The following is a 14518-nucleotide window of genomic DNA, read 5'->3' on the forward strand; positions in this document are numbered from 1 at the left end:
CGTTCTGTAGGAGGAAATCTCTTCGCGTTCAGATTCACCACCACCAATGCTAGGGACCTGGTTCTCCGATCGGGCCCTTGGTTCTTTGATCGGTTCCTGATTGCCTTGAATGTCTTCAACACGAGTGTGGATCCGAGCACCATCCCTCTGAATCGTGTTCCGTTCTGGATTCAAGTGCACGGCTTACCTTATACATACAGATCAGAGAATCTTGCAAAGTCTCTGGGCAGAGCTTTTGATGGCTACCTGGGTTGGGACAAGTATTATGGACCGGGTCTCCGTTTCAGGGCGTGGGTTAATGTCGAAACTCCGCTGAGACGAGGGCAAAAGATTGCTGATGCTGGGGGAAACTCCATCAAAGTGTTCTTCAAATATGAGAAGCTTGTGAATTTTTGCTACCGTTGCGGCCGGCTTGACCACATCAAACGACACTGTGAGATGGAGGCGACGGCGAGGGAGATTTATGGGGGATGGCTGAGAGCAGAAACTGATAATGAGGCCACCGGCAGAAGAGGCCAGAACTGGCAACGGGAGGAGGCACTACCCAATGAGGAAGAGGGAGACCAAGAGGGATATGAGGAAGTAGGAGATGATTCTGCTGTGAACACCAAGGCTGAGAACGAGCTTGATGTTGAAAAAGAGGTGGCCACGGGCATGCATAATGGAACATCCAAGGAAAAAGCTTTGGGCTCATCAATTCCAGTACAGACCGTGGGTGAAGGAAAAAAAGGAGAGGAGACCGTGGGGTTTATGGGAGAAAAAGACAAAGGAAAAGGTACACAAGATTTCTTTTTTGATAGTAAAAAAATTCCACATCATGTGGGGAAGCCTTTGGCAAAAAGAGGGCAGGGGATTTCTATTCGTGAACCAAAGAAACTTGAGAATAATTTTAAAAAGAGAGCCCATGTAGCATCTTCTTTGGGTGGCCACTTGCCCACAGGAGGATCACCACCGTTGAAGAAAACTAATACCGATACTGGATTGGGGATGGTGGAGACTGCGGTGCAGTCCCGCCCACCTCAATGAAGATTCTATCGTGGAACTGCCGTGGGCTTGGGAACCTGCGGGCAGTACGGGCTCTGAAAAGGCTCATCCACTCTAAAGTTCCTGATGTGGTACTTGTTATGGAAACTAGGCTATATGAGTCGGAGGTTTTGAGACATAGAGGGATTGGTGGTTTGCACAATGTTTTCCCAGTTCAGTGCGCAGGACAAGGGAGATCCAGAGCTGGAGGGTTATGTCTTTTTTGGGGAAGTGAAGTTGAAGTTGAGGTAATATCAGCTTCTTTACATCATATTTTGTTTAAGATTTTTCATTCTGAGGATAGAACAGAGATGAGGTGCTTGGGAGTTTATGGTTTCCCGGATGAGAGGAAGAAAGCAACTTGGGATTTGGTTCGTCGGTTCACGCCAGACAGCTCTATTCCTTTTATGTGTTTTGGTGACTTTAATGACATCCTCTCCCCGGCAGATAAACTGGGAGGGGACCCCCCTGATATTGATAGATTACAGGAGGTGTCTCAGGCATGTGCTGATTGTGAGTTGCATGAGGTTGATTTTTTAGGTTACCGGTTCACTTGGTCAAATAAGAGGAAGAAGCCTGACACAATTGAAGAGAGATTAGATTATGCTCTTATTAATGAGGCGTGGGGAGATCTATGGCCAGTAATTTCAGTCTATCACTTACCTCGCTACAGATCGGACCACAATCCGATTCTGGTGTTCAGTGGCTCTCGGAAAATGAGGAAATAGTTGGCTAGGTCGAATTTGTTTCGTTTTGAACAGTTGTGGTTGCAGGAAGGGGATGAATGTGCTGAGGTGGTGACCGAAACATGGGAAAGAATGAGGGGAGATCTACCCGAAAAAATTTCTCAGGTGGGGTCGGTCCTACAAGGGTGGGGAAAGGAAAAATTTGGAGATTTGCCGCGAAAAATTTCAGATCAGAGAGGCCTTCTAGAGAGACTTCAGAGGAGTGATCAGACTGATGAGGTGGTGGAGAGCACCAAGGAGGCCGAAAGGTTTTTAGATAGTTTGCTTGAGCAAGAGGAGGTCCTGTGGGCACAGAGATCCAGAGCATCTTGGCTAAAACTGGGAGACCGAAACACTGGTTTCTTTCATCAGAAAGCTTCACAGCGGCGGCGCAGGAACCTGATTGAGCTTCTCAAAGATGATAATGGGAGGAAATATGAGGATGACAGGGACATTTCTAGAGTGTTGACAGAGTATTTTGGGACTTTGTTCTCCACTTCTTCTCCAGTAGGGGTGGAAGAAACGACTGCACTTGTGGCTGGGCGGTTATCACCAGCTCATCTGGAGATTCTAGCAGATCCGTTCACAAAGGAAGATGTTGAGGAGGCTTTATTTCAGATGCATCCGACGAAGGCTCCAGGTCTAGACGGACTGCCAGCTCTTTTCTATCAGAGATTCTGGTCAGTAATAGGAGATGATGTGGCTCAGTTTTGCTTGGAGATTCTCAGTGGTGCGAGATCACCAGGTACAATTAACCAGACTTTGCTTGTTTTAATTCCTAAGGTGAAAAAGTCTGTGCATGCAAACCAATTTAGACCAATTAGTTTATGTTGTGTGATTTTTAAAATTATTACAAAAACAATTGCAAATCGGTTAAAATTGATTTTGCCTGATATCATATGTCATTCGCAAAGTGCGTTTGTACCTGGTAGATTGATTACAGACAACGCTTTAATTGCTTTCGAATGTTTTCATTATATGAAGAAGAAAATAAATGGCCGGAATGGCATAATGGCTTTGAAATTAGACATGTCGAAAGCGTATGACAGAATTGAGTGGCCTTTTTTGAGGTCGGTGATGGAAAAAATGGGCTTCCCACTTTGTTGGGTGAATTTGATTATGAGCTGTGTTTCTACAGTTAATTTTTCTATTATGTTAAATGGCAATCCGCAGCCACAGTTTGCACCCGGAAGAGGGTTGCGACAGGGTGACCCGTTATCCCCTTATCTGTTCATCCTATGTGGTGAGGTTTTTTCTGCACTAATTGAGCGACAAATGTTGTCTGGTGGCCTTCATGGTCTAAAAATTGCACGTTCTGCACCTGCTATTTCTCACCTTTTGTTTGCAGATGATAGTATAATTTTTTCCCGTGCAAGTGTTCATGAAGCAGAATGTGTAAAAAATATTTTGCGAACATATGAACAAGCATCGGGACAAGTGATTAACCTGGATAAATCAATGCTTTCGGGTAGCCGAAATGTGCATGAAAATTGTCTTAATGAGCTTACACAGCTGTTGGGAGTAAAGGCAATTGAAAGTTTTGATAAATATCTAGGATTACCTACTATTATTGGCAAATCCAAAACTCAAATTTTTAACTTTGTTAAAGAAAGAGTTTGGAAAAAATTGAAAGGTTGGAAAGAAAAATCACTTTCCCGTGCTGGGAGGGAAGTACTTATTAAATCTGTTGCTCAAGCTATTCCGTCTTATGTTATGTCATGTTTTATTTTACCTGATGGTATTTGTGCAGATATTGACCGGATGATTGCCCGTTTCTTTTGGGGCGGAGATGTGTCTCGGAGGGGACTTCATTGGACAAAATGGGGTAACTTGTGCAAGAGCAAGTGTGAAGGAGGGCTTGGTTTTAGGGACTTCAAAGCTTTTAATGAAGCTCTTGTGGCTAAAAATTGGTGGAGAATTTACATGTACCCGGATTCTTTGTTGGGTAGAGTTTTTAAAGCGGTTTATTTTCCTTCTGTGACTATCTTGGAGGCTAGAAAGGGATATAGGCCAAGCTATGCGTGGTCTAGTATCCTGAAAGCGGGGGGGAAAATAGAGGGTGGCTTGAGGTGGAGAGTGGGGGATGGTACAAAAATAAATTTGTTGCTAGATAAATGGCTCCCAGATGGTTCCCCTTTGGTTTATAGACAGGAAACTGTGGAAGACCTTAGGCTGGAGAAAGTGGCGGATTTGATAGATAATGGGCGCTGGAAGGTTGAGTTGATCCAAGAGGCTTTTAGTCCTCTCACTGCCCAGAAAATTTTGGCAATTCCACTTGCAAACCAAGGTAATGTGGATTCTATATATTGGTTTGATTCCACTAATGGCATTTATGTGTGTAAGTCAGGATACAATTTCATCAGGTCCTTGGTGGCTAGAGAGGAGGCTTCAACATCCTCGGGTCCTCTACTCCAGGCGAAGCTTTGGCGCAGGTTCTGGGCTAGCCCAGCCTTGCCACGGTGCAAGGAAGTAGCTTGGAGGGCTGTACAAAATTTTCTTCCAATGAGAGGAGAACTTGTGAAGAGGGGGATGCAGCTTGATCCATGCTGTCCTTTTTACGAGACCGAAGTCGAGACATGTGGTCACTTGTTCTTGAAATGCCCTGCGGTAGAGAGGGTGTGGTTTGCGTCAGATTTGGCGATTAGAACTGAAAGTTTCAGCTCGGTTCATGCTTTGATGGTGGCGGTTTTAGAGGAGGATGATGTAGATTTTATAGCAGCAGTACAACAGCTTATGTATGTGATTTGGGAGGCTCGGAACTCCATGGTGTTCAATGGGAGGAAACTGGATGTGGGAGATGTGCTGCGGAGGTCATCCATGTTGAAGCCTTGGGATGATGGTATTCATATTCCTCAATCACTGACAGCTTCACGCCCTGCAAATTGGAAGAGGCCAGAGGAAGGAATTGTCAAAATAAATTTTGATGCTTCAGTTAAGAACGAGATTGGTGGTCTAGGAATGGTGGCTCGGGATTCTCATGGTGCGATTCTAGGAGCTGCAGCTTTATATCCGGTTAGTGTGATCTCCCCTTTGCTTGGCGAGGCTTGCGGTTTCCGATGGGCACTGAAGTTGGCGACGGAGTTTGGTTTCCGATCAGTTTGCTTTGAAACTGACTGCTTACAGCTATTTGAATGGTGGAAGAAGGGCTCTATTGGTTTGTCTTATTTAGATACTATTGTTCGCGAATGTCATCTTTTTACTTCTGCTTTTAGTTATTTTCGGTTTACCTTTGTGAGACGTTCAGGTAATTTAGTTGCCGATTTTCTGGCTAGGAATGCATCTAATTTCCCCAACTCCGTTTGGGTGGAAGAGGTACCTCATGATGTAGATCACTTGGTGATCAACGATGCTTTGGCTTCATCGCCTGATTTGATTTAATTTAATTCCAGGTCAATTTCAAAAAAAAAAATAAATAATTAGTATTAAACCAATTTAATGCAGGAATGTATATGAAAACACGAGTTTAGGATAAAAAGACAAATTAAATATATATGTACGTTATAAAAAAAACCATGCTTTAATTAAATCCTAATAAAAAAATATTTTCCTCTTGTAAAAAAAAATCATCGTCAATTTTTGAAATTTTAAAATACTCTAAAGTAGGAAATTATGTAATTGCTACATAAATTATGAGGAAGAAAATAATATTAATATTGATATCAAACTATTTAGATTTGAATATGTTACGGTCGTTCCAAACAGTGGCAGACCTTCTTGATGACAAGAGGGAGCTGTAGCTCCCTCAAAAATTTTAGAAAAAATTTTAAATAAGGATTTGAGTAAAAAAATTATTCAGTTAATACTATATAATTATTCAGTGGCTGAGAACCACGCCCATGATGACAAGGGCTGAGGTTCGAATCTCGCCTCAGTCCTTTTTACATTTTTTAATTTTTAACAGCTAGTTTCACTTACCTTTTGACCTGGCCTTAGTTAACTTGCACAAATATTAAAACTTATAAAAGAAAGTTATTTAAAGGTAAAACCCATAATATATATTCATAAACCAAAAATTGAAAAAAAAGTAAATTTTCAAGATTATTAACCTAATTTATAATAAATTTTCAACATCAATATTATATGAACTATTTTTTTATAAATATTTTTGTATTAATAATAAAAAAATATTATAGATTATATATTGAAATATTCTTTTAGCTCTCTCAAAATTTTTCTTCAAGTTCTGCCACCGGTTCCAAAACAATTCTCACTCTCTTTTGACATTTGTATATTTGACTTATTAATAGTCAATAATTATTAAATAAATCAAAATTGAATTTGTCTTATTTTATGAACGAGATTAAATGATGTTAGGAAAAATAATAATTGTAATGGCCAGATTTTGAACTAAATTTATTAAGTTTCTGTAATAATGAAGATTGCAATCAATGACAAGTATTTGTTGCTATCATTTTAGGACATCATCATTTTCAAAATTCAAAATATTTATGACATAAAATAATATTTTGAAATACACCATCAGGTTATAAATTATAGTGTGAGAAATGAGTAAAAATAGGAATAAAATTATATATGACATCATCAGGTTACTAATTATAGTGTGAGAAATGAGTAAAGTCAAACCAAATAAAGGATAAGAGAGTGACGCCTAAATGAGTTGCAACTTTTTGGTTTTGAAAATAGATTATAGTATAAGATAAGATATAAAGCAAAAATGAACAAATATAAATCATTAATGAGCAAGACTAAACTACTCTCAAGACATAATTAGATAAAGCTAGTCTAACAAATTCGACCCCCGACGAACAAATCCTAGGTACACCATTAACCACCCGCACGATCTGAAAGCAGTGGTAGGGGAGGATGGTAGTGGTAGGGACGTAAAGACCCAGACGAAATATTTGATCATTAACTTTAACTAATTGATGTAATTAAGCTCAAAGACTAAGTATGTGTTTGGTTTATTGTTTAACCCTAACATAAACATACGTTGTCTGTCTTGTCTCAACCCAACTTTGTAGGAATTTTGAGAAAATATGTGTTGAAATGCGATAAGTTTATGTGCCACCCGAACCTAACTGATGCTAACTTAAAACAAAACACAACCTAACACCCAAATTAACCATTTACTCGTTCATCATTAGAAATATATCTTGAATTTGGGTTTGAATTTTTTTTTTTCAAGAAATTGTGCACACGTGAACTCCATGATTCTGCTTCTTTGACAGGATTATATTAGGAGCTGGTTTTTCCTGTTGATGTCACTATGGTTTTGTTTTGTAGCCTTGCATTGCTAGCCTCCACTCCAGCAAATAAAATAATTAAATTGAAAATTTAAGAATTGTACAACTACAAAGACTAAAAATAAATAAAAATGTACTAATTTCAAAAATGGGCCAGGCACCGAATTGTGGACAGGAATATGAAGGAAATTCCCCTTCCCATCATCCCATGTGGAAACAAACATCAACATGCAACGATCTCATCCTCTCCACTCAAACCCCCAAGCACACACCACACACACAAAAAAGAGTACAATCTCCATGCTTCTATTTTTGACCCTTCTCTTATTTCATAATGTCGATTTTACCACTGACATTCCTTCCTCTACCCTCCACAGAACCACTTCTCTTATTTAACAACTAGACCCTGTTTTGGAATTTCACAATGTATGTTGATGATCATTTATAACTGATTTGAGGTTCAGGTTCTAACTCTATCCTCCTTATTTCCCCCGAATTTTCTTCAGTTCAGAATTTAAGACACCAAAACAGTTCCAAGGGATACAAAAAGTCATCATTCCCCTCAGCTTCATTCACTCTTTTCCCTGAAGAAAACGTAAAAATGAATCTTCAAAGGTGACCTTGAGTCTGTGCTATAACTGGCTCAGTTTGTCATAGCAAGCTAGAATTTTGTTGTCCTTGCCATGGTGGATCGTGGTCAAGGGAAAAAAACCACACCTGCTGCTATTGACTTGTCTCTGAAGAAGAAGGAGCTTCTTTCTAGTGCCATGAAAAGAACAAGTGAATGGTATGCTTATGTAAATGTTCTTCTGAAACTAATGCTTTGATACCTTTTGAGTTTCAAAGGTACTTAACCTGTTTGATAGAATTTCTGAAACACATGAGTTGTACTATTTGATTCCAGGATTTTTTCTCAGGAGATTCCAAGTGATGTCAGTGTTAAAGTTGGAGAAGCTACCTTTACATTGCATAAGGTAGTGAACCAATTCAAATATGTACTCGTTGCTGCATATATCAAACTAATTAGTCTGAGAATCATTGAAGTGTAGGATATCAATTTCTTACTCTTTCTAGTTGTCAACCAGTTGCTTAACCCAACTAAAAGCCAACGGAGGTCTTGAGTTGCTATCACATGGTGTCTTGTAACGCGAGTTCTCAAATTCCAATGCACTAAATGTAGTTTTCAATTGAAAACCAAACATGATTACCAATGTTTGTCTTAACATTCAACTTCCATTACAATGTGTTGGAAAGTGTAATACCACTTTCTGAGAGAGAAAATGTGAAAGGGGATATTATTTGTTGCATGCCATTCTTTTTGTTCCCAACTCTTTTGCTGCTTGACTACAAATAGTACATGGAATAGGAAGTAATACTTACAAAATTGTTATTTTGGACATCAGCTGATATTGAATTCTTCTACATATATTTTAATGTTATTGCAGTTTCCATTAGTCTCCAAGTGTGGATACATTAGGAAACTCGTCTCGGAATCCAGTGATGCTGACATTACCTTGGTTGAACTCTCTGATGTTCCTGGTGGAGCAGAAGCATTTGAACTGGCAGCAAAATTCTGCTATGGGATAAACTTCGAAATAAGTGTTGAGAACATTGCTATCCTTCGCTGCGTGGCAGAATATCTTGAGATGACCGAGGACTTTTCAGTTGGAAACTTGGTGGGGAGGGCTGATGCATTCTTGAATGAAGTGGCACTCAAAACCATCGCAGGGGCTGTGTCTATCTTACATGTTTCAGAAAACCTCCTTCCAATAGCCGAGAGAGCGAAATTGGTGAACCGAAGCATCGATGCCATTGCATATATAGTTTGTAAGGAAAGCCAGTTCTGTGCATCAGGAAGAAGTGAAAGTGGCTCTGATGGAGTGGCATCTTCTACATCATCTCACCAGAGGCCAGTTGTTGATTGGTGGGCTGAAGATCTCACTGTCCTCAGAATTGACATTTTCCAAAGAGTTTTAATTGCAATGATGGCAAGAGGGTTTAAACAGTATGCTATTGGTCCCATTCTAATGCTCTATGCACAGAAATCTCTACGAGGTTTGGTGAGATGAGATCCCTCACTAAAAATATTCAAATGTTAAAAGTATGCATGGTTTTATGCATTGATCATTACTTAATTCTTTTATGTCTCTCTCTTTTTTATTTCTTTGATTGGCAGGATATATTCGGAAAGGGAAGGAAGAAGATTGAACCAAGACAAGAGCATGAAAAGAGGGTTGTTTTAGAGACTCTGGTGAGCCTTTTACCAAGGGAGAAGAATGCAATGTCAGTAAGCTTTCTTTCTATGCTGCTTCGTGCGGCGATCTATCTTGAGACAACAGTTGCTTGCAGGCTTGATTTGGAGAAGAGGATGGCCATGCAGTTGGTACAGGCTGTTTTAGATGATCTTCTCATTCCTTCCTATTCATTTACTGGGGACACACTGTTTGATGTGGATACAGTGCTGAGGATCATGTCTAATTACCTTGAATCTCAACACCACTCAATCTACAATGAGGATGATGAATACTTTTCTCCTTCACAAAGTGACATGGAGCGGGTTGGAAAGCTAATGGAAAACTACCTTGCAGAAATAGCAACTGATCGAAATTTATCAGTTCCGAAGTTCATCTCTCTGGCTGAATTAATTCCTGAACAATCAAGGCCAGCAGAAGATGGGATGTATAGGGCCTTGGACATCTATCTAAAGGTGCACACTGCAACCTTTTCTTTTTTTATCAATTTATTTTTTGATATATTAACACACTTTCTCTTCCTTTCCCTACATTATCTCTTCTAATCTCTCTTATTTTTTAATCACGTCGCTCATTATATTTCTCATTTCTCTATCTTATATTCCTATTTCTCTCGGGATATGGTTGGATTTGGCGTGTGAATAACTTTTTGTTCATATCAAATTAATCATGCCACAAATTTAAACTGTACCAAGAAAATATTGTTTTTCTACTCCTGACATCTTGTTTGAGCATTAGGATCTCTCATGTCACGGGATTAAAATCTTTTGTCCCAGAAACGTGTCTCATTATCCTTTCCAATAATAAAATTTTGACATATCAATTAAAAACCACCTGTAAGTTTGTAATTGCCCCACTCATATCATTTTTAATTGACATGGTGAGATATTATTGGTTGAATAGGAAATTGAAACATCATTTGAAGACAACAGATCTTGATCCCAGGTCACTTAACATTGTCATTTGCAACTTTGTGACTCTCTCTATCTTCATAAATATTTAGAAAGAGATAAACACAAAATTTCAACAAAATCCCCAAATGAGAGAATTCTGATCCTTGTTTGAACAACAGAGAAAACACTCACATTTTACTAGTCAAGATTAAACACCTATTTCCTACAGCACATTCTTCCGGGTTTCAGCTTTTAACATAATTTATTTGCTACATTATACAGTTGCATTCACAACAGTATTGCAATCATTCAGATTTAATTGTATTGCAATTTTGGTATAGATTTCTTTAACTTGAAGTTATTATGAATTACTGCTGATATGGTTGGAATTGAGAATTCTCAGGCTCATCCCAATCTAAGTGACATGGAGAGAAAGAAAGTTTGCAGTGTGATGGACTGCCAGAAGTTATCCCGAGAGGCCTGTGCACATGCTGCTCAAAATGACCGGCTTCCTGTCCAAACTGTGGTTCAAGTTCTCTATTATGAACAACAGAGACTTCGTGATGCTATGAATGGCAGTGCAAGTGGGGAAGCTCCTTCAGTTCCCGCCAAGCTCAATGTATTCTCCAGTGATCTTCATCCGGTCTCAAATGAGCTTACCAGCTTAAAAAGAGAAAATGAAGATCTGAAACTAGAGCTAGTGAAATTGAAAATGAGACTAAAAGAGATTGAGAACTCCACAATTAAATCAGGAGCTAACAGTCCAGTTGTAAATGCTTCACCTTCTGGCTCTGCTGATAAGCCTCCCCTGCCTCGGAGACCATCATTCATAAGCTCAGTATCCAAAAAACTTGGACGGCTCTCTCCATTCCCTCGTGCTGATGGTGTTTCACCTTTTGCCAAAGGTCGCACAAAGCCAAATAAGGATCGACGCCACTCCATTTCTTGAGGCTTGATTGAAAGTACAGGCTACTCTTTCCTAGTTTTTGCTCCATCTGTGTGAGCCCCATGTAGATTATATTATCATGATCATTCAGTAAGAACAATATTGTAAAGGGTTGTGAAAAATAAAATATGATTCTTGGGTTGGTTTGCAGTCTGGTTGTTGATTGGTAAAATCGACGCTGTGATAATGAAGGAATGTTAAACTAAATAGAAGAATCACAGTTATTCCTATCAGTTGTAATACACCAGCAGCATTCTCTTTCCTTGAAACTAATGAAAGCATATAATGAGCAAAACAATGAAAAAATTGCTGAAAAAATTATTACTAATACACCAGCAGCATTTTCTATTTTTCGTTTTTGGTAGAAGGGGATTTTCATTTTTATTCTATCTCTCATTAGTGTCATGGCAAGTTGCTGAAAAATTTATTTAAAGTTGCAAATGCAATCAAAATGCCATATAAAATTCATTATATATTATTTGATCTAGGAATAATGGTGCGAATATGACACAGATCACATTGTAAATCATGAAAAACAGGTGGGTCAAACTGCTTCCCACACTGACAATTTGTCTTCCTAAAGATAGATGGACCATAAAATCACTGGAAGACTTCAGAATCTGATAACAGAAGTTAGTGGGGTCTATGTATAAATTATTACGTCCTTTAGAAAGCTTTAGGGAAGGTAATAATAGTTCAAGTGACAGCCTTGCAGTGTCGGTGTTGATGTCCAAATCCTAATAATCATCAATTAAAATTGTCAAATGTTCTAAAGGCATTGAATACAATAGGTTCTTCTGCATATATTGGGACAGACATTACCTGAATGAGACTTGTTACAATATGTTTTTATGTATTTGGAAGAGAATCTGATGTCCATTTTAGAATGGACAGAAAAAAGATCTCCAACATTCTTTTAATTGGCTCGTTGGTTCATGGATGATGGGTGGAAAATAGATTTAGATTGAGGAGAAAATAAATCATGCTTACCCACCTAATGTGTTCAGATAAGCAACAACGACTTTATCATGTCTTCTATTTGGAATGACCTCTTGGCCCTCAACTACAGCTGAAGTTAATTTTCACCCATCTGGATATGAAATCCATACATTTGGAGTGTAAGGGTTGAAAATTCCTTTAACTTTTTTTTCTTCACATTACAGATAGAAGGAGAGCCTCAGCACAAAGGTAATGTTGTTGCCATGTGACTTTGCGTCACATGTTCGAGCAATGGAATCAACCTCATGCATAAATGCTAGGCAAGACTGTCTACATTAGATTCACAAAGTAGGTTCGGCCCCTCCATGGACATCTAGCATAGGTGGGGCTGTATACCAGGTTTGCCCTTATATTACAATGACAAACATGCATCCTCGGTCACTAGGCAGTTGTCTACTTGAAAACATGACCTAGACCAACTAAATCATCCTAGCTGTTCAAATGCTTTAGAGAGATTCACCGTGGCCTGTGAGAAATGCCTCCCTGTCTGTTAGAAGTAAGGACAGAAGAATTTGGTCATATAATGAAAAAATTTACTATCCAAAGTTGCTTTCTTGAAAGGCTGAATTTAAATATTATGATGTAATACCCTCACATGTGATTTTGGAAAACAATTAACCTATACAAGACATCATTGAACCCTCACCCTCATTCAATAACTAATAAAATTCCATACAAACACCACTCTCAAAGTATTAAACAGTAAATATATATCACATTGACCTTCTCAATACTTGAAAAAGCCAAGGTGGCTGTTTAGATTGTTCTTCAATGTCATAGCTGTTCCCGGAGGTTGAATGTGGCACCTGGTAAAGCCCTATCATCCCTTCACATAATTCTCCTCTAGTTGCATGGTTGGTATGATGGGTCCTGCATCTTGTCTTGTTTATAAGGCTGGATCCAGAAGAAGAACACCAGCTGTGTCCTGAATCTGAATTCAGTTGTGTTTCAACTTTCTTGCAATTATAACTTGAAGGGCCCAGTGTCAGCTCAATTTCAGTCTCAGTTATAATCTCCAAAACACCATCGCTTTCTGATTCTGAAATGTCCTCCATAGCAGGCTTCATTTTATTATTTCTCTCTGCACCTTCATGATGACCATTTTGAGTTAAACTTATCAAATTCTTGATGTTCCATCCTTGGATTACTTCAATACCTTTGCTGGCTTCCATATTTTTCATCAATATCTTTTGAATCCGATACAAACAGTGAAGTTCGTGTACCTGTAACAACATTCTCAGGCTCTTTAGACACAGATTGAGAACAAATATCCCAATGGATCAAAAAGTGAAATAGTACCTGCTCTTTGAAAGTTTCTTCATGCTTTAGCATGGCCATCCTCATGTATTCTTTGTGGCAATGCCTAACAGGCTTCTCCATGGAGATCAGTTCAGCTTCTATAAAGAAGTTAACTCCTTTTGTTCAAACTTTGTGTTCAGACATGCATTTTTATGGTATCACTCCACCTTCATATCAATTTGTTAAGCTGAAATGAGGAATAATGCTAATGTGAAATAACAAAATGATGCCATCTCCTTCCTTTTAGCTTAATAACAAATTAACTAGATATAGCTTTTGTGAATGGATAAGTACTTTTGGGAGCATTAAAAACAATAAGAAAAAACTTCTTCTATTCAAAAATCAAACTCCTCCAAATCTTAAGGAAAGAAGATTATAGTTGAATGTTCATCTACTCTTTATAGTTAATTGGCCATGTGTGTGCTAAGTTGATGTGTTTATGCTCATGATACATTGTATAAATCAACTTATATATAGTTAAGGTTGTTAATAGCATTAAATTTGTTCTCAATTTATATAAACTTTTTAAATTTACCCATCACTAGCTATAATATTCAGTAACAAACTCCGCTGAAAGAATTAGTCACACCATGATGTGAATGTTTCCGACTTAAATAATATTGCGTATGTGGAGAATACTTCTAAGGGAATAAAAAAAAAAGGCTTAATTCCAGTTTGGGCCCCTGATGTTTCACAAATGTGCGGTCTACACCCCCTGTGTTTAAAACGTGCGATCAAGGTCCCTCATCTATCTAAAACGTGATAATGATACCCTTCTGTTAACTTCCGCTAGGTTTCGTCAGTTGACCAAACGAAAATGCTGACGTGTCACTTATTTAATTCATCAAAAATAAGCTACTAATTAGTGACGGAAATAATCCGTCACAAAACCCTTCAGCCAACACACTCTCTCACCCGTTCACTCACATCTCTCCCTCTCACTCTCGTGTTTTTCTCCTCTCCCTCACAACATCATCTTCTTCATTTTTCTTTACCCTTTCCCCTGCAACCCAACACACCATGGCAGCACCCTTCTCCTCTATTCATCACCCTTATCATACTACTTCTCCTTCCTTCCTTGGCTGAACCACCACCTCCACGCACGCAACAACCACAGTTGGCCACAACCATGAAGCTTTGCCCCCTGCAAATGGTCCAACGACCACCACCGGAGTCG

The 14518-nt window shown here is 38.8% G+C and overlaps 3 protein-coding genes across 3 annotated transcripts; 2 read left to right on the forward strand and 1 right to left on the reverse strand.

Moving 5' to 3' along the window:
- The first annotated feature begins 1022 nt into the window (after positions 1-1022).
- Positions 1023-5126, forward strand: LOC130737260 (uncharacterized). Its single transcript, XM_057589013.1, has 2 exons — positions 1023-1664; positions 1785-5126. Exons 1-2 carry the CDS (start codon positions 1023-1025, stop codon positions 5124-5126), a joined length of 3984 nt encoding a protein of 1327 aa, XP_057444996.1.
- A 2073-nt stretch (positions 5127-7199) lies between these two features.
- Positions 7200-11193, forward strand: LOC130740898 (BTB/POZ domain-containing protein SR1IP1). The gene is made up of 5 exons (XM_057593617.1): positions 7200-7739; positions 7857-7926; positions 8398-9012; positions 9129-9659; positions 10501-11193. The coding sequence occupies exons 1-5, from the start codon at positions 7636-7638 to the stop codon at positions 11044-11046; spliced, it is 1866 nt and encodes a 621-aa protein (XP_057449600.1). The 5' UTR covers positions 7200-7635; the 3' UTR covers positions 11047-11193.
- A 1403-nt stretch (positions 11194-12596) lies between these two features.
- Positions 12597-13553, reverse strand: LOC130740900 (uncharacterized). The gene is made up of 2 exons (XM_057593618.1): positions 13342-13553; positions 12597-13265 (listed from the first exon to the last, which is right to left on the reverse strand). Exons 1-2 carry the CDS (start codon positions 13420-13422, stop codon positions 12756-12758), a joined length of 591 nt encoding a protein of 196 aa, XP_057449601.1. The 5' UTR covers positions 13423-13553; the 3' UTR covers positions 12597-12755.
- Positions 13554-14518: the final 965 nt, after the last annotated feature.

Source organism: Lotus japonicus, chromosome 2 (genome assembly GCF_012489685.1).
Source record: "Lotus japonicus ecotype B-129 chromosome 2, LjGifu_v1.2".
NCBI classification, from domain to species: Eukaryota; Viridiplantae; Streptophyta; class Magnoliopsida; order Fabales; family Fabaceae; genus Lotus; species Lotus japonicus.